Below are 24,792 nucleotides of genomic sequence, written 5' to 3' on the forward strand. Positions count from 1 at the left end.
CCTCAGGACCTTGATGAGGCCGAAAGCCGAGGGTGGGCTTGCGGTGCCGGACTTTGAAAAGTACTACTTAGCGGCGCAGCTCCAGACCCTCACCCAGGAGATCGCCAGGGAATTCCGGGGCCCAGAGGACAGGAGAGGTACGGGGATGGCCAGGCATGTTCTCTCCTTCATAGCGTTGCGACAACGTTTGGCCTTACAGGACTTGTCGCTAGAGGAGAAGACCATTCGCCTGTGTTGGAACCGAGCTCACGCCCGGGGCCAACTGCGTATACCGTATGCGCCTGAAATACCTTTGGGGATGCTGACGGCCTTGCCCCATGGCGGTGATTGGTCGCGGTTGGCAAACTGGGAGGACGCAGGCTTACAATTGGTAGGTGACCTCTACGAGGACGGGGCGCTCTTGCCCTTTCAGGGGCTCATTGATCGCTTCGAGGTTCCTCGCTGTGACTTTCTATTGCACTCGGCCCTGGTCCGAGCGATCCAGGCGCACTGGAAATGCAGACAAGAGGAACCCCCTATATCTCCGGTGTGCCAATACGTCATGATGTCTGCGGGTACGGTGAAGGCGGTCACTTGCCTCTACGGTAGACTGATCAATGAGGGGCTGGCCCCCCTCACTACTCTGAGAACCCGTTGGGAGGAGGACATAGGTAAGGAGATCCCGGAGACGACCTGGTCCCAGCTAGTGTGGCGAGCCTGGAAGGGCACACGCCACGCCCGCTTTCAATTGGTCCACTACTACGTACTCCATAGGGCATATCTGACCCCGGCGAAAATCCAACAGTATTTTGCTACGGGCTCGGCGGACTGCCCCAGATGCCCGGCGCCGGAGGCAGACCTTCTCCACATGTTGTGGTCCTGCCCGGGATTGTCCTCCTACTGGATGGAAGTGGGGAAGACCCTGGAGGAGGTGACAGGGAGGTCCTTATCGGTTGATGCGGCAGTGGGACTCCTGCACTGGTTTCCACATACCCCCAAAAACAAAATTACCAGTAAATTCATCGATTTGGGGCTTCTCCTTGCTAAACGAGAGGTGACCAGGAACTGGAAGGCACGGGCTGGTCCGACGGGGGGCCGGTGGCACAGCGAACTCTTGAAGTGGGCAGCGGGGGAAAGCACGCTGAGATACCAGCTAGCTAGGAGACAGCATAACGAGAAGGCACAGGAGGCAGCGCTAGAATGGGAGACATTAGTGCAGGCCCTCAGGGATTATTGCGCCCCCAGCGACTCCGAAAGTGAGGAAGCAGCTCGCCCCGAGACCCGATAGACGATTGCACTTTACAGCTCTGTTCCTTTCCTCATGGGTCCTCTCACAGATCCTAATGCGGTTGTTGCCGTGCACTGATGGCGGGGTTGGGTAGGGATTAATTTGGTTCGTAGTGTTTTGAGGGAGGGGTTTTCTTTTGGGTTTTGTAGGCTTGTTTAGAAAAGCAGATGACGGACAGTGGATCATCCGGACCAGCTTCGCCTTCCTGCTGAGCCCCCATTGGATTTCGCCGCCCGACCATAGGGTTGTGGGCTGAATGGCTGTGTAAGGGTACATACTGCTGGGGGACGGAGGGTTGCATTTCACTGATTTTGTTTGATCTATAATGCTGGTCGAATATGTAACGATTTACTAATTCCTGCAATAAAAATATATTTAAAAAAAAAAAAAAAAAAAATCTGACCAAGTCAGACACTGTCCTTTATAGGTGAAAACAGCTTTCTCATTGAGCGCATTTAGAATCCGAAAAATATTGAAGCATAAAATTTAACCTTTCTGTTCTCTTGTGGCACATCAAAAGCATCTACGTATTATGGCATGTGATCCAGTGTGATTGAGCCGGTCAGGTGTGAAATTCCACCTCCCCAAAAAAAGTTAGGGAAACAAGGAGGGAAAATAGAATGCACAATTTCCTGCAATGTACCACCGGCACCAAAAAATGGTTGTGATGCTGTGTGGGCCCTAATTGGGCCAGACAGCGCATCGCTGGGAATGCCATGGAAGCAAAGGACTGGTCACCTACACCAGACAGTTGCCCATCACTTAAAAAACTCCTTCTGAACTTGATGTTGCACCCAGGGGTAACCCTAGCTGTCAGTCATTCTGTGTTCTGCTCTGCTCCCTAACAGTGTTCTGTTTTGCAATCAGGTTAGCTTAATTATATGAGATGTCTTCCAGAGGTCACCAGAACCGCAATACTTGACAACAAACGGAGAGTGAGAGAAATAAGAGACAGAGACCGTGGTATAAAGAGTCAGTCTCACAGTGATAGAAACTCTATATCCATGTCGCTCTCCTATTTGATTATTTGTAATATCAGTGTCTCTGATGGCAAATGCGATGACCGCCTTTTAGTCCTTTTCTCTTATGTAAATCACAATGCTACAGACCAAGCTGTGAATGAAGGTTGGCAGAAACATCTACATAAATTCTTTAAGTACAGAATGAAGCTGTTTTTATGCGAATTCACATGTATAGTTACCATGGTCAAATCTGCTCAGTCACAGCAGCATTAAACAATTAGAGACTCCATGCTATAGCTCTAGTAGTTTTACCCTCAGTGTGTTAAATGACACAATTATGCTTTTACCAGTAGTTCTCAATCACAGCCAATTTGTAATTTATCTTTCAATTGTTTGGAGACATAACATAATCAAAGATCAAACTGGAAAAGAAGTACGTTATTAAGTCTGTCTGGTTTGACAGTGCAGCTTTCTGAAAGACCTCCTTACCAGTTATGTATGCTATTCAGAATGGTTTTTGACGCCACCCAACAAAGTATGTCTCGAACCTCAAGCTATTGGCTCATTGGTGTAGGATTCCATTTCCAATGCATAACTTGGATCCTAGTTCATGAAATTATTGCCCACTAAATCACTTATCATATGGATGCATTGCATAACGAAAAGCTATTGTATTTTTCATGCAGCTGGACTTTTTATAATGTTTTAGTCATGATTCGAAATGCAAGCCAGGCCCATTGGTTTTGCCAATGTTTGTTCAAAGAGGAAACGTTCGATTAGGTTCTCTTTAAAGGGTACTGAGGCGGTGGCAGGTTTAATTTGTAATGGGGAGAGAAACACTAACATAATGCTGGTGATAGCACTGCAACTGGTGCTCAGAAAATCGCATTGGTCTACGAGAATTGTGGCGAACTGTCTAAAGGAGAACATGCTGCCTTTTAAACAACATTTCACTTTCCCCACCCGAGTCCTCGCAATGTTCCCAATGCCACAGTTCCCCCACCTAATCCACCACCCTTTACACTTACATCAATGGCAATAAGAGGGGATGGGAGACCAGCAAATGTTTCTGAGCACTTTAGTAAAACCATCATGGCACAAAGATATCATCTGTGAGACACAAAGCCCACAGTAAAGCCAAAGAATCAGGACTAGCGAGATTTGGCCCCATGACAATATCGATAGTGGACATTCCTTGGTCCGTTTACCTATAAAAGTTCTAAAACAGCCAACCAACTTGCCTGTTTGTTTGCACTTGCCAACCATTTGAAGGCATTTTTCCTTCCTGAAAACGCTTTAAAGGTTACACCTGTCCAGGAAAAGGGCAAATGCTGTTCTGAAAGTAGGAATTTAGAGGGAAAAATATCATAATTAATCGAGTGAATTGGAAGGGGGTTCTCCATAAGGAACACATTTGCCCCATATATAGAAGAAGAAAAATGCACCTTTGTGTCACAAAATACTAATGCAGAAATAGTTAAGTAGCCATGGTTAGATATAATTTGTTAAAATAGTGTAGCTACGCAGAAGTAGCATTGGAATCCTTTCAAACCTTTTGAAGAACTTAGTAACAAAAGCAGTTTTGTCAAGTGGGCTCCCAGGTATGCAATCCTTTCTCTAAAAAAAATATAATAGAAGGCTTACTTGTTTGTTGCTACAATGTTCAAGAAACTAACTTGTTCGGTGTAAATATTTGCAAACGGAAACAAGATTAAAAGGTGCTAAAGCCACTGTATCAATAAAGGACGTAGCGTTTCAGTCAATTGCACTAATTTACAACTGAGAGGTGTGGGATGAGTTGTGAATGCCACCTATACGATTTAGTCTTTAAAAAGGTCTTCAAACGTTAGTTTATGCAACGCAAACAAAACGGAACCCTTAATCGTGCAAGCACCAGTGAAGTCCTAACGAAAGCGTTTTGGACGCTGGCACAGCAATCCAACACCAGTATTAACAGCAGACTAAACATTTGTCAAACAGTTTGTATGATTATCTGACTTTTAAGCAGAACGTTCTAAATGCCTGTTTTACATCACTGATTTGCACATTTCAGGTAGGAGCACAAATTAGCAATGAGAAATTATCAACATTTGACATTAAACTGAGCAAAGGCGTCTCAAATACTTCATGGAAGATCCGGAACTAGTATTGACAAAGTCAACAGGTTTGTTTATTGTATCCTGCATGCACAACATACACACAGATATACAGGCATCTATATTTACAAAATCCAAAAACATTCACAGTAAGAAATAAAGTCATGAAAGTCCACAGAGAGAGAACAATCATGCATAGGTATGTGCAGCGGGGGAAGCAAGCTGATAATCATCAAGGTTCACATAATAGTTTCCAGAAAAAGAGGACAGCCTGATGTGCATCAAGTGTACACAAGTGAATCACATCAGAGGATCGCTGAGGGATGTGTCTCTTGAGAGGCCTGGCCGCTGTGAATTAGGGGAGTCCTAGGTGCTGGGGACAAGATGGTTACTGAATGGGTGCTCGAGTTGAGTTCTGGAAGTTCCACACTGAGTTCGGATTATAATTTCAGACAATCAAAATTGAGGGGCACAAGAGGTAAGGATTCATAAACAATTGGTTAACTATCCCTTATGTGTCTTCTGTAAACATAGAATATCTGGTCAACCTCGCCATGTTTCTTAGAATGTTTTAGTATTTTTAATCCCCCTCCTAAACCTGTTCACATTCCAGCTAAGAATCTTAACCGTAGCTGTCCGGTACTGCAGTACTTTTGGTTAGGCTGGGACTGCTATTTCCTTGTTTCCTGTTGCTATTTCCCCCCTTCCTCCCCTTCCATTCATATTCCCTACCAACCGTCTCTCTTCAACCTACGCCCTTCCCCTGCTCAGAGAGGAGCAGAAGGCAAGTATTTGTTTAAAATGCAAGACAATACATCTGGCAATATGTGGAAATGGGCCGCCAATTGCCCCTAAATTACCTACGGGAGGCACCAAGTCCATAATATACCAAACAGAGAAAGTAGATTCATTAGAATCTCTCAAAAGCAGAAAAAAACCGTTAATCTATTATAACTGGGGATTTTAACTGTATTTTAGATGCACAGTTAGACACTTACTAACCCTATCTTAAAAAGGCGACTGACACAATCTAGAAGTAGTATTACTAATATGATGCATACTCTGAATATGTCAGATGTTTAAAAGAACTCAAATACCTTATTTTCGTTACCAGATAATCAATATTCATATATCGCCTTTTCGCATTTTAGTAACTCGATCACTGAGAATGCTCAAACTCGAATTAGTCATTTAATGTACTCTGACCGTTCTGCAATATAATTTAATGGGCGAGATAATGATAAAGACACTAAAAAACGTGTTGCTTTCCAGCATACGTAATACACAGAGAATATTTTATGAGGTAACTGGAAAAGTCAATATCTGAATATGTTGACTTCAATTTTGGTACAGCTCCAATTTGCTCGGTTTCTAACAGTATGAAAGCCGCACAGTGATAGCACAAGCCTTTTAATCTCAGATACTTGAAACTGAGCAACACCAGGAAGATTATTTTGAGGAAAAAGGTTTACTAATTAACATACATATTAGACAGGTTAATAGAAAATCAACCGACACCAGTACAACCTATAACAACATTGCTGCCCTACTTGGTCGTACTAAACCACTACAAATGACAAAATCTAAGAAAAAAGCTTTCGAATATAGACCAAGAAAATTCTAAACTGGAGAGAGATCTTTTAAACTGCTCACTCAATATGAGCAGACATCAAAAACACATACGACATACACTCCATTAGAGATGTAAATGGTAAGACAACCAACAATCCTGTAGATTTCCTATATGAATCTGAACAGTTCTACGCAACCCTCTACCATAAAACGATCACCCTGATACAACGTATGCCCTGAAGTATCTTAATAAATTAAATTAAACCTACCCATAATAGATGAATTACAGAATGCCATTCTAATGGAGGATTACTCAATCGAATAAATACAAATCATTATAGCACTAGGTAAAGCCCCAAGACCAAATTGTACACATCTCAAAGTCTATAAAATCATTATATATCATACTTCATATTTGTATCTAGGAATCCATAAAGAAATTAGGAATCATAATTGGGCTCCATCGTGGACAGAATCAACTATTACGGGCTTTCTCAAAGAAAATAAGGATACCTTAACACTAAATCTTACAGAGCTATTTCCTTACTCAAAGTAGAATCAAAAATCTTCTCTAAACTACTGCTAATCAGGAGGTGTGGCTTGCTTGCCAGCCAAAATGGTTGCGCAGGGCGGTGCTCTACCGCCCCTTCCCATCTATTTTTGTAATATTGATGTTTGATAGAAAATACCCAGGGTGTCCACAGAGACCCCAAGCTCTCGGATGCTGGGCGCTTCTATTGCTGCAAACTTTGCAACAATCTAAAATCAGATGCGCGCCTGCTGAGCCTGGACCTACATCATGCGGGCAAGCTGCCCACACTGTTCATCTGCCAAGTTGGGTGGACTTTGGACGTGGCAAAGGTGTTTTAGGAGGTGGGGTCCCTGTGCTGGGTACATCGGAATGTGCCTAGCGGTGGGACCTGCTTCGTGCACTGGGTACCAGGTTGGGTCAGACGGAGCCATGGGGATTTTGGTAAGGATGATCAAAGGCAGAATATGTGAGTTGAGAAGTCTGGCTCGAGGTATGGGGTACATCTACCTGAGCCCATGGCACTTTGTAGGAGACTGTGGGGCCACTGGTTGTGGAGCCATGCCTCTACTTGAACCTGTAGCCCCTGCTGAGGGAGACCAAGAGGCTACTGGGTGCATGCTGTCCTATTTCCTGGGATGAGGATCGTCCAGTGAACAGCTGAGAAGGTAGGAGAACCAAGTGCGCACAAGGGCGGCCGGACCTGAACACAATAAAAAATGCATTGCAGAGTCAACCAATACGAGACACCCCGATAAGTTTATTGCAACACTGCTAGCAGATTTATTTGTTAGGACAATCTTCTCAGAGTGTTCCCGGTGGAAAAAGCGCACCGCTGTCTGGATGCCAGTCACGCACCTGGTGCCCCAACAACTCCCATAGTGGCGTTCTTATTGTATTTCCACAATTGAGACACAGCTCCACAGCTGGCATTGGCTCTCTTCAATATCAAGGTTCAGACATCTAAATATCCATACTTCACTGTGATGGTACAATAGGTGCGAGAAAGTTCTTCACCTTGAAATGCACGCTGCAGACCAATGTCCTCAAGGATGCCATGCACCATCAGGCACAGCTGTGGGTGGTAAGATTCCCTTTTTCACATCTGCGGATGATGCTACTAAGACTTGTGGGAAGTACACTGCTATCCCGGAACAAGATCGCAGCTCACAGACATGTAATGACTGATCCCAGATGTGGAGCAAGAAAGTTGTGGAATAATGCAGCACAATGGCAACTTATCTCCACAGAACTTGTACTTGCCCTGTGAAAATTGTCGATCATCTTCTCTAGCTCACAGGGCCACACTTGTGTAATGCAGAGACTCTTGGAGAATTGCTAACATACCTGTTTCGAGCACCTTTTTATTTCTAGTCCCCACCATGATTAGACAATAACTTACATGTTTTGCTTTCCAGCTTATGACTGCTTTAGTATTCAGCAGGAGGGGGTGTTGGCTGCCTGCCTACCATGCCCAGTGGTGTGTATCACAACGTCTTGTTTCACCAATGTTTGACAGGCATATGGGGTGTTCCTTGACACTGAGAGTTGGGGAGTTCATTGACGGTTGGGGTTTGAGGCTTTATTCATTTTTACACAAATAGAAATTGAGTCACTACAGACAGCTTCACAATTTTGGCGCTATCCAACCACTCACACAACCATGCTAGAGACCAATGAGCACTAATGCCAATGGAAACTAATAAGACTTTGAAACTATTATCCTTGAATGTCAGGGATGTGAATAACCCACAAAAAGTAATGAGAACGTTGAACTATTTAGACAGGCACAGAATAGACCTGGCATGATTGAAGAAACACACATATTACCTGAACACCTGCCATGCTGGACAGATTATGGGGAAATCATAGATACCAATGCCCATAAAGCTCACAATCCCTTAGAGTTTGTTTTGGACTTGGCCTTTTTTGCAAGGTGACCCCCACATTTCTGTTGCTGAACATGTTTTTGTTGGCTTTAGGATTCTTTACAATTTACCACTGCAATCCAGAGCTGCAATGCTAGTGGTCTCTCCATAAAACATGGTAAAATTGGACTACACCTTATTAGTACATTTATTTTATTTGCAAGTCCCTAGTAAATTGTACTACATATGACCTGCACCTGCAAATTAAATGCTACTAGTGGGTCTGGATTCAATCCGGATCTGTGACTGGGGGTGAGTGTCTGGAAAGTTTCAGCGCTCTGTCCATCATGTCCTTGTGTTTGCTATGTTCGCCCTAAATTGGCAGGATATGCCCAGACGTGGGTCCATTGCTCACTTTGCCACTGGATTCAAGCTAGCCAGGCTGATGAACGGAGATACCCAGAAACCGGTCCTAAGATGCTTGTTTCCGGTTCAGGGAGGACCTGGCTTGGCAGTTGGGGCTGGACTGTTCCCATGAGGTACAGGGTCAAGACTGTTTTGCATATTGCTGGGTCTGAACTGAGGTGGCGAAGTGAGCTAAAGAATGATGATGGATTCAACCCAGATCTGTGACTGGGGGTGAGTGTCGAAAAGTCCATCATCTCCTTGTGTTTGACTAGTAGCACTCACTGTGCGACCCACTAAAGTAGTCTTTCAAACCATGTCTCAGGCCTGCCTTTACGGCCTTTAGTGCAGTTTCAAACTACTATATTGACTGATTTGAACATGGCTGGGTCCAAAATAGGGTGGCACAGTGAGAAAAAAAATTATGGCTTTAATTCAGCTCTGTGACTGGGGATGAATGTTTGACAATGTTCAGCATTTCATCCATCATCTTTTTGTCCTGCAGTAGTCATCCTAAGTGGAAAGTGTAAGCCCAGATGTGAATCCTGTGCTCACTATGCCTCTTGATTAAAGCTAGCTTGGCTCATGAGGGGTCATACCCCGAAATGGGTCCCAAGATGCTTGTTTCTGGTCCAGGGAGGACCTGGCCTGGCAGTTTGGGCTGGACTGTTTCCATGAGGAGCAGGTTCAAAACTGGGGTGGCATGGTGAGCAAAAAAACAATGGATTTAACCCAGATCTGTGACTGGGGATGAATGTTTGACAATGTCCGGCATTCCGTCAGTCATCATTTTGTGTTGCAAAATATGTCTTTTGCCAGACCTAAAACTTCATTTTTAATAATGATGTCATTTCTAAATAAGCCCTAGTGGCTCATGCAGCAGGGTGCATTTTATTTAAAAGGTAGACATTGAGTGGAAACGTAGATCCCAGAGAGCCCAAATGCTGTCTACTTAATATCTGGGACACCACAGATCTAAATTTAATACAAGAGACCTGGGCCACTGTAGGTATCATGATTGCTAGAAGAAACATCACCAGCCACTGGGGTGGAACAGCCACCCCTACCCCTACCCTAGCAGAAAGGTGTAAAGATATAGATATCGTTAAGGTGGCGGAGAAGACGGTGTATGTGCACAGGGGATGCCCCAAAAAATGGGGGAAATGGAATACCTATAGGGGAGATATTTGCGAACTGCCATCAATACCTCAAGAAGGTGAATCATTGGAGGGGTTCAATACTGCTGAAGGCAATGCTGTATAAATCACAATTCGAGCGGAATGGTTTTATGTGCTGTATATATAAGATTGATAATAGTGCATGAGTATAAATGGTACAGATCATTCAACTGTAATGTGTATTAAGATAAATTGATTGTGCCTTTTATTTTTCAAAATAAAAATAATTATATATATATATATATATATATATATATATATATCGAAACAAAAGTCCTGTAATGCGTCTTCCCGCACCACCACGGAACAGATCTCACAAAACACCAAGAGTGGATTTCAAAATTGTGGCTTTATTTTTCCCTCGCCATCGGCATGACGCGTTTCGGCCGTCAAAAAACGGCCTTGATCACATGGCCTCAAATTACCAATGGGGGTGTTTAAATACTGTGAAAACATAGAGGTAGAAATGATAACAGCGGATTACGGGGTCATGGACATAGAAAAACTACTACTGCCTATCACATATGTACAAAATACAGCAATTCAAAGGGCATCACAATAATTCAGATAAATCATGAAACTGAATAAAGTGCTAGTGCAATATCTAGTAAAATTATTTACAAGGTGTATACAATGATGCCAATTGAAAAAATACTAATTCATTTTACATTTTATAACAATCAGTACGTATGTGCAAAAAATTATTAAGGCATGTCCAACTAACATTGTGCAAGACCTCCATCTATGTTATCAAATCAAAAGTGCTCAAGTGCCCAAAGTGCATAATAAATTCGCAGTAAGTACATGTATGCTATGAAAGCAACAAATCATAGCACCGGATAACATGTAATACAATGTACCTGCGCCAGTGTTTATAGATACCCACCACAGTTAAAAACAAATAGGCATTGCTGCTGATGCTTAAAGTTCACTATAGCCATAGTGACTAAATATAATGAAAGTACCAAGACCAATGCATGAAAGCAACAGTAAATCGCAAAGGATAATGCTTTGCCAGTAGTTTTAAACTCATAATCACTGTGCTATGTATAAATGATACAATAGGAGGGCATTCAAAGAACAGAGTTCACATACTACAATGGGAAAAAGGATATTATTTACATAAGTTGCCTGAGTCTAGATTGCGCCAAGGGGGTTGATTACTGGTATATTTACAGGAAAACTTGTAAATCTTCCCCCCTGTTGAGCCCATTAGGTATTCTGGTATTTAAGAGGACAATATATTTGCTCTCTAATTGTCTCAGAATCCTTTCCCGGTCCCCCCCTCGGATGTTTTTGGGGACGGAGTCGATAACAAAGTAGGTAAGATGGTTCAAATTTTTGGCGTGTACAAGTTCAAAATGCCGGGCAACAGGATAGTTGGAATCAGAATTCACTATTGCCCTAAGATGTTGCAATATGCGGTTAAACACCTGTAACTTGGTGCTTCCCACATATTTAAGTTTGCACGTACACTCCAAAACATATACAGCGTAATCTGTACGGCATGTATATAGATCTTTAATGAGTGTAGGCATGGGATTGAATGGGGATTGAAATTCCACCGTGTTTACCCCGAACTTGCACGCTCTGCATGAAATGCATTTATAGAAACCCTTTTTGTTTGAAATTTTAACTTTGTTATCGCTTACTTCTGGGCTAGTTTTTACTAGGCAATCTCTCATCGAGGGTCCTCTCCTAAATATAATGGAGGGTTCAATGGGCAATAATGGTGACAGATTAATGTCGGTATGGAGAATGGGCCAATGTTTCTTAAGGATGCCCCTTATTTTTCTTTCCTCAGTATTAAAGGTGGTGATTAGACTGACCGTGTTGATGTCATGTTTGGGGGCATTATCTATATCCTCGTTCTCATTCTCAAAGCCCTCTCCTTCAACATTCTCAATACTGGTTCTGTTGGCTTTGTCTCTAGCCGTTAGTAGATCATTCAACAAATAACCACGTTTTACAAACCTCTGAATTGCCTCTTCCTGACAGGTATTCAGATCAGACTCTAAACTACAAATTCTGCGCATCCGTATAAATTCCCCATAAGGGATACTTTTTATGAGGTGTTTGGGGTGCGCACTAGAGGCGTGCAGAATTGAATTACCCGCCGTATTTTTTCGGTGGAGTCTGGTGGCTAAGGTGTTATTAAGGATGTAAATATCAACATCCAAAAACTGGATATTGGTTTTGCTGATCTGGCTAGTAAATGAAAGGTTCAAGTTATTGTTATTGATGATTTCAACAAATTCAGTGGGAGATTTCTCATCCCCTTTCCAAATCATACAAATGTCGTCGATAAATCTCCAATAATGGACGATATTATCGACGAAATCCGGGATATGCCTGAGGACATGCTCCTCCCACCACCCTACATGCAAGCATGCATAGGTTGGAGAGAAGCATGCCCCCATGGCTACCCCTCTTAACTGCTGGTAAACCTCCCTATTGAATAAGAAGTAGTTATTCATAAGACACAACCTAATCATAGCAATCAACATTTCATTATGTTTTTTATACACAAGATTACGTTGATTAAGGTAATGTTGTACAGCGTTAAGGCCATCAGCATGTTGAATACTGGTATAAAGGGAACTAATATCAAGGGCCACCAAACTGTATCCTTCTCTCCATTCCACCTCTTTGAGTTTAGACAAAAAGTGTCCAGTGTCCTTGATGTAGGAAGGTAAATTAACAACAAAATTTTGCGAAAAGAAATCAACATATTTCGACATTGGTTCCATAAGACTTCCTTGGGTCGAGATTATAGGTCGGCCTGGGACTGGAGACACTTGTTTGTGAATTTTGGGTATTAAATACATGGTAGGGGTCAAAGGATGATCAACTTTCAAATACCCCAATTCTTGCTTCGTTAAAAGACCTTCCCTCTTCCATTGATTTAGTTCTTTATGGATCCTTTCTTTTAGGTTACGTACATCCCCAAAGTTTGCTTTTCGGTAACAAGATGGATTTAAAAGGTGGCAATTAGCTTCAATCAAGTATTGATCTTTTGGCCAGATGACAATATTGCCTCCCTTGTCAGCCTTATTGATAATCAAATTTGAATTGTTCCTTAATTTTTTCATTAACTTGAAGTATTGTTTTTCCATATATTTTTGTCTTTTGTTTTTTCTGGAAGTATTGATTTGCAAAGCCTTCAGATCCTCAGTGATCATATCATTAAAGGTGTCAATAGCATCCTTCGGCATCAGGGGCATAAATGTGGATTTAGGTTTAAATGGGGTTTCACTCGGTGCATTGATACTCACCCCCATTCTGTCACATCTAGTTTGAGTACAGATGCTAGAAAAACTCTCATCTAGTGCCAGTTCATGGGCCGTCTGCAGTGCCCCCATATCCGCCACTTGGAACATTGAAGAAGGATATAAGGAGCTACTGATGTTAGTGGCTTTTTCCTGGGCGTTTGCAAGTTTAAAATGCTTTTTCAACTTCAATTTACGGATACATTTGAATACATCAATCCTGGTTTGTACATAGTTGTAACCATTCTTAGGACAGAAGGATAGGCCCAAGGACAGAAGTTGTATCTCTGCTTTGGAAAGAACTTCATCAGATAAATTGATGACTGTGTTGTCTAGACCGGTGGTAGGCTCACTATCCATGATATCTGTATTGCCAGAATCATGGTTTATAGGCAAAACGGCATTATTGGTTTCTAACACAGTTACCATTTCTTGCCCCTCCCTCTTTCTGCGAAACCTCTCCCTGCGGCATTTCCTTCTTTCGTGGCACTTGCGGTTTTTGTGTTTGCGTTTTTGTTCCGCTGCTGTTGGGTTTTTGGTCGCAGAGTTTTCAACCTGTCCTCGATTAAAAAACCCAATTCTTCTGATGGTGCATAATGAGTGGGTACTGCTACAGAAACACTTGCTGATTGTTCGTCGTCTGAACCACCACTGCTAGCATTAGAGCTTAATTCTTGTTCTGATACCACTGTTTCACCACTTTCATTAATTGCTGGGGGAACGGCTTTCGGTGTCATTGCCTGTCTTTTCATGGTATCATATTTTCTCGCAAACGTAAAAATTCTCCCAGTTTCATAATCTTGTTTATCTCTGGCGAATTTGTATTGTTTGCGCAAGCTGATGGTTTCTTGATGTTTGTTAAGACGAGTGTCAATTTCTTCACGATATTTTTTAATATATTCAGTTTCTTTATGAGCATCCAGTTCATTATTGAGTGTTTCAATTTCTTTAAGAATATCAATTCTGTCGATTTCTGCATATTTAAGCAGAATGCAAATCATATTTTTGGATGCCTCCAGGTTGTTAGTGGCCCATTCTTTTAACATGAGAGGGTTAGGGTTTTCAAATGATGGTGCTATAAGTACCCTTAACCCCCTCGGGACTCTTCCCACTTCCAGATATTTTTCAAGGGAACGCTATATGTATATATATATATATACGCGTCCAGGTTCGTGGGACAGGATGTTGTCTCTTGGCGTGGAACCAGTGGGTGTCACAATTGCAATAAGGGGCGTTTTTTACCATGGGGAAGGCAAACTATGTACATATTTGTTTCAACATGTTAAATAAATATTGAGAAAAGTTCTATTGTGTGGAAACATTTCTGTTTGAAATAGTTTTAGGAAAGTTGCACGTAAGAAACACAGGTTTAGGACAGTGACAATGTCATGGACTATTCATTCAACTATATATATTCAAAATAATACATTTACTTCGTCAAGTGCACACATATATGGGAAGCTCTTAGATTAAAAGCATATAAACACAATCTTTTGTGCTGGATTTAAGCGGAAATGGATACATTAGGATCTCGGAGAAACTTATTTACATAAGTTATGTTGTTAATTCAGAATTATCTTCTCCCAGTCCTCCCTTGAGTTCAATCCACATCTCACACTGTTAAATGAAGACATGTAAAATTGCTCTCTCCTTTTCCTCTTATTATCTAGGTTGCCGCCTCTTTTGGACCCTGTAATTTTCTCCAGTCCGCACCATTTTAAGTCCTCAATTTGGTGTCCTGCCTCCTTCCAATGTTCAGTGAGAGGTGCCCCTAATTTGTTTGTCCTTATGGCTGACTTGTGCTCATTCAAGCGTAGTCTGACTTCTCTGGACGTTTCCCCTATGTAGGATTTCTGACACGGACATTGGATCAGATATATGATGTTTTTGGTAATGGCATCACTGGGGGTCCTCAATAACGGTGCTCTATGGTCCAAGGGAAAGGCAAAAACAGAGATAATAGGATATATAAAAAATTGCACTGTTCGAAAACAACAAGAATAAAGAAAGGCTTAAGGGAATGTAATGTCAATGTGCATGTACAGCAAGAAAATCTGCTTATCCTAGATTAAGGGGGTTAAGATATGAGTGCTCACGAAAAAATGTCTATTCATGTATTCTACTCGTTTGGTAACTTTGTGTTTTATGATTTTAATTGTTTAGAATCAGTCCTGATGAAGGCATACTAGAAAAAAGCCGAAACGCCGCGTCGACCTCTTGATTCTTTGACTTTTTAACATTGTGGTGATCATATTTATGAAAAATGTTTTTAATATGTTTTTATATTGTGTAAATATATAATAAAATTTAAATATTGTTACCAAACGATTGTGTTTATATGCTTTTAATCTAAGAGCTTCCCATATATGTGTGCACTTGACGAAGTAAATGTATTATTTTGAATATATTTAGTTGAATGAATAGTCCATGACATTGTCACTGTCCTAAACCTGTGTTTCTTACGTGCAACTTTCCTAAAACTATTTCAAACAGAAATGTTTCCACACAATAGAACTTTTCTCAATATTTATTTAACATGTTGAAACAAATATGTACATAGTTTGCCTTCCCCATGGTAAAAAACGCCCCTTATTGCAATTGTGACACCCACTGGTTCCACGCCAAGAGACAACATCCTGTCCCACGAACCTGGACGCGTGTTCTTTCTTTAATGACAATTTCCCCACCGTCCTCTACGTAGTAGAGTGGGGTCCTCCTTATTGTTTTCACTATATATATATATATATATATATGTATATATATATATATATATATATATATATATATATATATATATATATATATATATATATATATATATATATATATATATATATATATATATATATATATATATATATATATATATATATATATATATATATATATATATAAAGGTAGGACATGTGGGGTTAAGACTTATATACCCTGTTAGTGAAACACTCCTAAAGTTGTTTTTCACTGTGGCAAGGCTTATCTCTCCCACTGGCTAACATTGGGTTACATTAATTGACAAGTTACTTACCTTCGGTAGGGCCTTATCTGGTAAAGACATGATCTAGCCACACATTCCTTAACTTACAATTCCCCAGGCTGGATTCAGAAGACTATTCCTCGAGCAATAGACTTGTGTGCAGGTAGGTGGAATCGGTCGGCTCTGTGTGACATTGGCGGCATCACCCATATAGGCATCACATCGGCACGCTGATGTCAAGTCACTTTTCATGACTTTCCACACCAGGAGCGCAGAGCCATGAAGTGCACCGACATTGGTGTGTATAGAACAACTAGGGCCCTGAAAGGGATCAGCCCTGACCCTAAAAACCTGCCTGCAGTGTGGGGAGGATGTGTGTATTGGTAAAGAACCATCAGCGAGATCATGCCTCTACCAGATAAGGTATTAGCAAATATAAGTAACTTGTCCATTTGATAGAGACATCTAGCTGCAGATTCCTTACCTTAGAATAGAAACCCAAGCAATAAAATTCCTGGAGGAGGGACTGCGGACAAGTTTAGATCAGGAACTCCTGCAAGACAGAGAAGCCAAAAGGCTGTACCCTTGGATTTTACTGTTCAGGCAGTAGTGCTTAGTGAAAGTGCCCATGTTGCTGCCTGACAAATGTCAAGGACAGGAACACCACTATGCCACGTTGTGGTTTGGAGCCTTAGCTCTGATGGATTGAGCTCTTTAAGTTAGTTTGCCAGTCAAAACTTTCCATAGAGGGATGGAGAGGCACGGAGGTCGATTTGGCTGGATTCAGCCAAAGACCCAAGACCTTGAATTGAATTGAATTGAAAAGCAATTTGTATTGCGTGACTAAAACCCGAAGGTATCAAGGTGCCTACCAAAACAGATCAAAAAAGGCAGAGCACAACTATAGGTATGCCCGCACAAAGAGATGGGTTTTCAAAGCATTACTAAAAAGCTGAAGGGTGGGAAGGGACCTTAGTTCCAGTGGGAGGGCGTTCCACAACTTAGGTGCCAGATTAGAGAAGGCTTTACCACCCCATCTGGTTCTCAAAATACAAGGGACTGAAAGAAGGAGTCTGTTAGAGGAACGAAGGTTCCTACCGGGGCTGTAGCGAGACAGAATGGATCCAATTCCAGTGGGGCTGCTTTTTGCTAAGGCCCTGTAGATCATGCACATGGTCTTGAACATTATACGGTCCTCTATAGGAAGCCAGTGAAGTGATTTTCTTGCAGAGGTAGCCGAGGTGCGCCGGGGTAGATCAAGAACAAACCTAGCCGCTGCATTCTGGACCACCTGCAAGCGCTGCAGCAGGCTTTTATTCAGTCCCGCATACAGCGCATTGCAGTAGTCCAGCCGTGCACCAACCAGGGCAACTGCAAGTTGTTTCCTTGCCTGCTGTGAAAGGTAGTGCCTGATCTTCCTCAGTATGTGAATGATACCCCAACAGGTAGCTAAAGTTCTGTTAACGCGTTGGCACATACTGAGGGTGGGATCTATCACGACCCCAAGGTTTTTAGCAGAAGAGGCAGGAACAGGGCAAGCTCCCAATGAGTCTGGCCACCAATCGGCTGACCATATCTCCTCCTTTCCTCCGAACACCATCACCTCAGTCTTCTCCCCATTCAGTTTCAACGAATTGTAAATCATCCATTGACCGACTGCCTCCATACAAGATCTAAAGTTGGAGGCAGTCGAGGTAACTGACTGGGATAGAGAGACGAGGATCTGCGTGTCATCCGCGTATGAGACTACCTCCATCCCGAAAGATCTGATTAGTCTGGCAAGGGGGGTCACATAAATGTTAAAGAGGGTCGGACTTAATGCCCACCCCTGGGGGACCCCACATTGCACAGACAGGGATGGAGATAGAAATTTGCCCAGCATGACTCTTTGCTCTCTTTGAAGGGATTGGAGACATCTCGGGCCAGAGCGTGCCGGGTCGGCGAGGAAAAGCAAGACGTCGTCTGCATATAGTGCCATTTTATCCATGTGTTGGCTTCCCCATGCCCAGCCCTGAATCATGTCATCTGCGCAGATGAGACACGCTAGGGGACCATCGCCAGGGCGAAAAGGAGCAGGGAGAGGAGGCAGCCCTGCCTCGTGTCCCTCCGATTGGGAATACCTCGGAGAGGGTTCCGTTAATCAGCACCCTGGCTCGAGGGTTAGAGTATAGGACTCGAACAAAGCTTCAGAACTGTCGAACTATACCAATCATTATAAGTACCTTGTCTAGGTAATGCCAGTCCATCATACCAAAAGGACTTCTCGAAGTCTACTAGAAGAAGATGTTGTAGATAGGGGGTGATTGCCTGGCGGTTAGCAAGCACTAAATGGAAGTGCCGTAGGCAGTGCCTGGTGGCCCGAGCTGGCATGAAGCCACACTGTTCTAGGTGGATTAGCTTGGTAAGGAGCAGGTGCAGGCGTTGAGCCAAAACCGCAGTGTAGACTTTAATTTCGGTGTTGATCAAGGAGATCGGTTGGTAGTTCGCACAAGATGATGAAGGCGATTGGGTTTTAGGGATGGCCGCAATGATGGCTGTATCCTTCTCTGGGGGAAAGGCCCTGACTTCTGCCACATGGTGGAACAAAGCCGAGAGATGAAGGACAAACTGCTCACGGTAGGAGGCGTAATATTCTTGGTGCAATCCATCAGGACCTGGAGGCTTCCAGGAAGCCAGCTGGGAGATCGCTGCACCTATCTCCTCTGGGGAGAAGGGATGGTCCAGACTAGCTGCTTCTGAGTGTGACAAGCAGGGAGTGCGGATTTGTAGAGGGCTAAGGATGTCTAAGAGAGTATCCTCCTACCTGCGTGCCAAATTTAAAGAAGAGTAGTATCCCGCAAAAGCAAGTGCAATCTCAGATGAGGTGCAGCAAATGGTTCCTGAGAATTCTCGGACCTCATGTATTATCCGAGTTGCCAAGGGATACGAGGCCAGCCTGTGAAGGAGTCTCCAGTTTTTCTACCCCCAGCAGTACACACGGGCGACAGATGAGTGCCACAGCAGTTTAGCGGATTCCAGCGAGGTTTGCTTGATCTCCTCACTAGTTGCCTCTCATGGGCCTCGTCCGGGGATCTGGCCAGGTCATTCTCCAACCGGAGCTAGATTGGTTTTCAGACCTTAACATATGATTAAAAAAACCTCTGAAAGTCACTAAAAAAACACAACGTACACTTAGGGTAAACTGACCTCCTGTTTGGCAAAAGGGACATTGTAACCTGTAAGAGGTGGACGCACATCCACTCCAATTAATAACCCATTTTCCAATCCTAATGTGCAATTTGAAAATTAACTAATATGCCCAATGAAAACAAATCAGACTTTAGGATAAAGAAATCAGTGCAAGTAACATTACACTTACCACAAAAAACATTGCAATAATATTAAACTAATGTACATACCAAATATTCCTGCAAATAAATTGATAACAAAATGAAATACTGTTTGACATACCTCCGGTGCAGTGACTCTGAAAATTTAAGGCTTGCATAAATGAATTCTTTGACCTGCATATAAATCTGAGGCACTGACTGAGATATTGGGAGTTTTTTCGGAAAGGTTTGCTATTGAAACAAAAACATAAACAATACATTTAGAAAAGTTATACACCTGAATTTACATGCAACATAAAATACTTTTTTGAGAACTGTATCTGCATGATATAAGCATATTTTACACTTAAAATTGCAATGATTTATTTTGCTTTTTAAAAGAAGCCGAACATTTGTATGTCATGAGACTGTCCATTTTTTGAAGGGAGAGGGCAAAATGGGTTGCGGTGATTTGGATCAGGTTCATAGGGAAGGAACATAAATTCACTTGAACGAGTTAGGTGGGCTGCAGGCATTATCGGATGAGTTACTTACCTTCTGTGTTGCCTTATCTGGTAGAGACATGATCTAGCTGCAGATTCTTTACCTTCTAACTTCCAGGCGTCAGGTTCGTCATTGTCCCAATGTCTGAGTCGTCTACATAGGCACCATCTTAGCATGTTGACTTCAATACTTTTTACGACTTTCCACACCAGGAGCGCAGAGCCATGAAGTGACTGACCAGAGTGTGTTAAAAAGCACAACCAGGGCCCTGGAGGGGAATAGCTCTGACACAAAAAATTGATCTGCAGTGCGGGGAGGATGGTTGGGTGAGTAAGGAATCTGCGGCTTGATCATGTTTCTACCAAATAAGGCATTACCGAAGGTAAGTAACTTGTCCATCTGATAGAGAGATCTAGCTGCAGACTCCTTACCTTAGAACAGAGGAGGCGGATGCGGAAAAGTGTTAGTCCAGAAAGTCCTGTAGGACTGAACGGCCGAAAAGGCCTTACCTACCGACTTGATTATACAGCCAAAAATGTTTGCCAAACGTGTGCAAGGACGACCACATAGCCGCCTGGCAGATGTCGAGTACTGGGACATCACACTGAAGAGCTGTGGTGGCTGCCTTACCTCTGGTTAAATGAGTGCTAAGGCATTCAGAAGGTTGTTTCTTTGCCAAATCGTAACAGATTTTTATGCAGAGGATAACCCAAGGTGAGATGGTTCTCTTCTGTACAACATAATTCTTCTTTTCTCCAATGTACCCTAAAAAAATTGGTCATCTACCTGGATCTCTTTAGTATGATCAAGGTAGAACGATAACGCTCTTTTTGGGTCCAGACGGTGGAGACGCTTTTCTTCCATGGAAGCATATAAGGTGGGCAAGGTAATAGAGGGGTATCACCACCTGGGGCAAGAAAGAAGCCCTAGTGTGGAGCACCACTGTGTCCAGAAAGACAGTCAGGTAAGGAGGCTGAGAGGACAGAGCCTGAAATGTACTCACCTTCCTGGCAGAAGTTATTGCCACTAAGAAGGCGGTTTTGATAGTAAGCAGCCGGAGGGAGTAATTGTGCAGTGGCTTGAAAGGTGCTGTAGTGACCAGATATTTTGTCCTATTTCTGAGTGATGGTGACTTTGGTCTACTACTATCCTAGTATAGTGGTTAGATCCTATTTATAGGGTTTGCCTATTGGCTTTGGCATGATTCTATGTCTTTTTTGCCTCTTTTCGGGCCTAGAGGTCTAAACTAGAGGGTAGCCATCTTTCCTTTGCAGTATTTATCTATTTGCAGTGTTTGCCTATTGGCTTTGGCATGATTCTAGGTCTCTTTTGCCTCTTTTCGGGCCTAAAGGCCTAAACTAGAGAGCAGCCATCTTGTCTTCCTGCCTCAGTTGTCTGAGGCGCTTGTAGGTCAGAAGTGGTGTTTAGAGTTGAGCCTGTTATTCACTAGTTAGAAACCGGTGAGGACCGGCCCTTATCGAAAGAATATGCTTACTTCCCCGTGCTCTAGACTCAACTACAGCTGGCCACTGTGGGAGCCCAGGGAGCGCGGGCCTGGTACAGGAATTTGGTGGGAGACAGGGTGCTTGCTTGAAATTTCAATGAGCAGAGAGCTTCCCATATTATCAGAGAACAGAAGAGCAGAGAGGTCAGATGGTTTTTGGAATTGAAGGAGTCAGATGGTTTTTGGAATTGAAGGAGTCAGATGATTTTTGGAATTGAAGAAGTCGGTTGGATCAGTTTGGTCAGATGGAGTCAGTTGGTTTGCAGAGCTGGAGCTGAGAGCTGGAGCTGTGAGTTGGACAGCTGATCTGTGGAGCAGTTACCAGGCAGATGGAAGAGTTTGAATTGTTAGCAGACGATGAAGTTACATTTGGAGTGCAGTTGGAGTCAGTGAAATACAGGTGCCAGGAGAAACACCAGAAGTTGAACCAGTGGAGTGAAGCTAGTACGTTGGTGATGGTGAAGGAGAGAGAGTCCTGATTCCACCAGAGAGAGGAACAGACAGTTGGACCCTTCTTAACAGGGTGAGGTATTCTTAGCTAGTTTGCTCTATATATAATCATTCATCCCCTTTTGTTTTCTGTTTGCATCAATAATTCCCTACTGTATTATTGCAATGTTTTCTTTGTCTTGTTCTCTTACTAATAAAGACCGCAATGTGCATTAGTATCATTTGTATGATTTCCTTTGGGAGGGAGTGAGTGGGCTTTTCATAGCCAGGTGCTGACGTACAGAAGACTGGTGAACCCCTTCTTATAGGTAACTGAAGACAGTGAAGTGTACTGCTTCTGATCAGAGAATAACTGCAAATGCATTAGTCAGATCTGTGTATCTTTTAGGCGTGTATGTGTGCATTCTCATGATTACTTATTTTCCCTTTCATCTATATTGCTATTCCTCCTTGTCATCCTATTAGTGTGTAAAGAGGCCCCAATACGTAGTAATTGCACTTGAGAGTTGTTTACTGAGACAGAATTAACCTTTCTTTAAAGCCAGGTGCTGTCGTATAGAAGGATGGGCAATTCCCTTCTTAAAGGTAACTGAGAAATGGAAGACAGGGTAGTTTTGATAGGAAATACCTTCCAGTGAATATTAGGTACTTAGGAACTTCCCAATAGAGAGAGAGAGAGCAGAAGGTATTATTAGGACAGTGAGATCGCTCAAGATAGGGCGTTAATGAGAACACCAATTGTGATTGTGTGTATTGAGATTGCTCAAGATAGGGCATTAATGAGAACATCAATTGTGGATGGTGTGTAGTGAGATCGCTCAAGATAGGGCGTTAATGAGAACACCAATTGTGGTTGGTGTGGTAGAGTAAGCTGCTCTCCGATATGAGAAGAAGGGTAGAATAGCCCGGGCCAGATTATCGCGGGGCTATAAGGTGAGATCATAGGATGAGACATGGAATTCCGTAGTTATTAGTGACTATTCTTAGTAATCCCTTAGATCTAGCAGTGTTTTTGATGGTATAAGCTTGTATATTGTGAATTCCTCATTCCCGGGTAAGTACTCAGGTACTGTTGTGAATAGGTTCCGGGAAGGAATGGTGTTACGTTTTGGCCGGGTTGGTTGCATCTAGGTGAGTGGATAGTTTTTGGTCCGAGAATCCGGTCATTACAGGTGCACACATCAAATAGGTGAGAACCAAGTTAAGTTTAAGGTCCCACTAGGCATGATAAATGGTCAGGGGGAAACATATGTGTAAGCTCCTTTAATAATATTTGTACAATAGATTTAAAAAGTGACGGTTGATCTGGCAACCGTAGAAAAGCAGAAAGGGCCGAAAGGTAACCCTTCAGAGTGCCTGCTGGGCCAAAGAAAGAATAAAAAGGAGAATGTCAGAGAGGGAGACTGACAAGGGGTCAACAGACCATTCGGTACAAAATTTACAAACTGTTTGCCATTGGCAGGTGTATACCGACTTGGTTATGCCAGAATAACTTCACAGACTTCAGGAGGAAGGTCAAAGGCTGTGAACTGTTGCCGCTCAATCTCCACACAAGAAGGTGGAGGGTGGACAGATTCGGGTGGAGGACCCTCCCCTGCTGCTGTGACTGAAGATCCTCCTGAAGGGGTAGCCTGATTGGAGGATCAATGCTCATTTACAGAAGCTCTGGATACTAAACTCTGTGCCCAGTCTGGAGCCACAAGGATGACTTTGGCCCGGTCGCTCCTGATTTTCTTGACCACTCTGGACAGGAGTGGTATAGGCAGAAAGGGGTACAAGAGGCCTGTGCTCCAATCGAGATGAAAAGCATCGGCAGTTGAGAGCCACCTCGAAAACTCAAATGTGCAAAACTGCTGACATTGCGCAGTTTCTTCGGATGTGAACAGATCTAACCAAGGCTCTCCCCACTGCTGAAAGAGACTTTGCACCACATCCGGATGGAGGCGCTATTCGTCCCAATGACAGAATTCAAGAACCCGGGGGGGGGGGGGTTGATCCAGCAGGAGGAACAGCCATTTGACGATTCTCGGTACGATCTATGTAAATGCCTAGATCCTTTTTACGGTTCAACTGATAGAACCTCTTCTCCTCCTTTGAGGGATGAGAGGGAGCAAAGAATGCTGATTGAGTGATGGCTTGCCCAATGTAGAAGGGTGTCACAATGTTAGGAAAGAAAGCCTCCTGGGTCCTCAGCACTAATAAGTCCAGGAAAAGAGAGATGTAAAAGCGGACCTAACCTGAAAGAGGAAGACAGCCTTCATGATCATGAGTCGCAGCGAGCAGCTATGCATTGACTCAGATGACCGTACAAATGAGAAATGGCAAAGACCAAGTTAAGGTCCCAATATGGAATCACAAAAAGGATGAGAGCAAGCATGTGTCAAACCTTTAAAAAACCTCATCACAATAGGCGATTTGAACACGGATGGTTTGTACAGCAACTTTTATAGCGCACGCTGCACAGCCTTGCTGGCACCATGCCACAAATTTGCCCCAGCACACAGCATAAATTGATTTTGTGAGAAGCATCTGGTGGCATGGATGTCATCCATCACTAATGGCAGCAAATCAAGAGCAGTTAATTGAAGCCACTTAATCAAAGCACATCTAGGTGCATATTTGAGTTGAGGACATTGTTCGGTTGCTGGGACAGGAGACCCTTGCACAGTGGTAGCCTGATGGGAGGACAGATGATCCTGCCCAGGAGAGTTCCAGGTACCACACTACACTGGCCTATTCATAGGCCACTAAGATGACTTGGAGTTGTTGTTCTTGATCTTCTCCGTAAATCAGAGCAGGAGAGGTTGAGACAGGAAGGCATACATGAGTCCTTTGTTCCATTCCATCTGAAATGGGTGTTCAGCATTCTTGCCAAAGCTCTAAAACGTGAAACCATTGACAATGCA

The 24,792-nt window shown here is 43.0% G+C and overlaps 1 protein-coding gene across 3 annotated transcripts in view; it reads right to left on the reverse strand.

Moving 5' to 3' along the window:
• EXOC6 (exocyst complex component 6) overlaps positions 1–24,792 on the reverse strand; it is a 1,184,343-nt gene that overhangs the window by 549,541 nt on the left and 610,010 nt on the right. For all 3 annotated transcript variants that reach the window (XM_086922491.1, XM_086922490.1, XM_086922489.1), the window contains exon 15: positions 19,571–19,680. In XM_086922491.1, the coding sequence (XP_086778617.1) occupies positions 19,571–19,680 (110 nt within the window). The remainder of the gene's footprint in view (positions 1–19,570; positions 19,681–24,792) is intronic.

The sequence above is a fragment of the Lissotriton vulgaris genome, chromosome 5, assembly GCF_964263255.1.
Source record: "Lissotriton vulgaris chromosome 5, aLisVul1.2, whole genome shotgun sequence".
NCBI lineage: Eukaryota > Metazoa > Chordata > Amphibia > Caudata > Salamandridae > Lissotriton > Lissotriton vulgaris.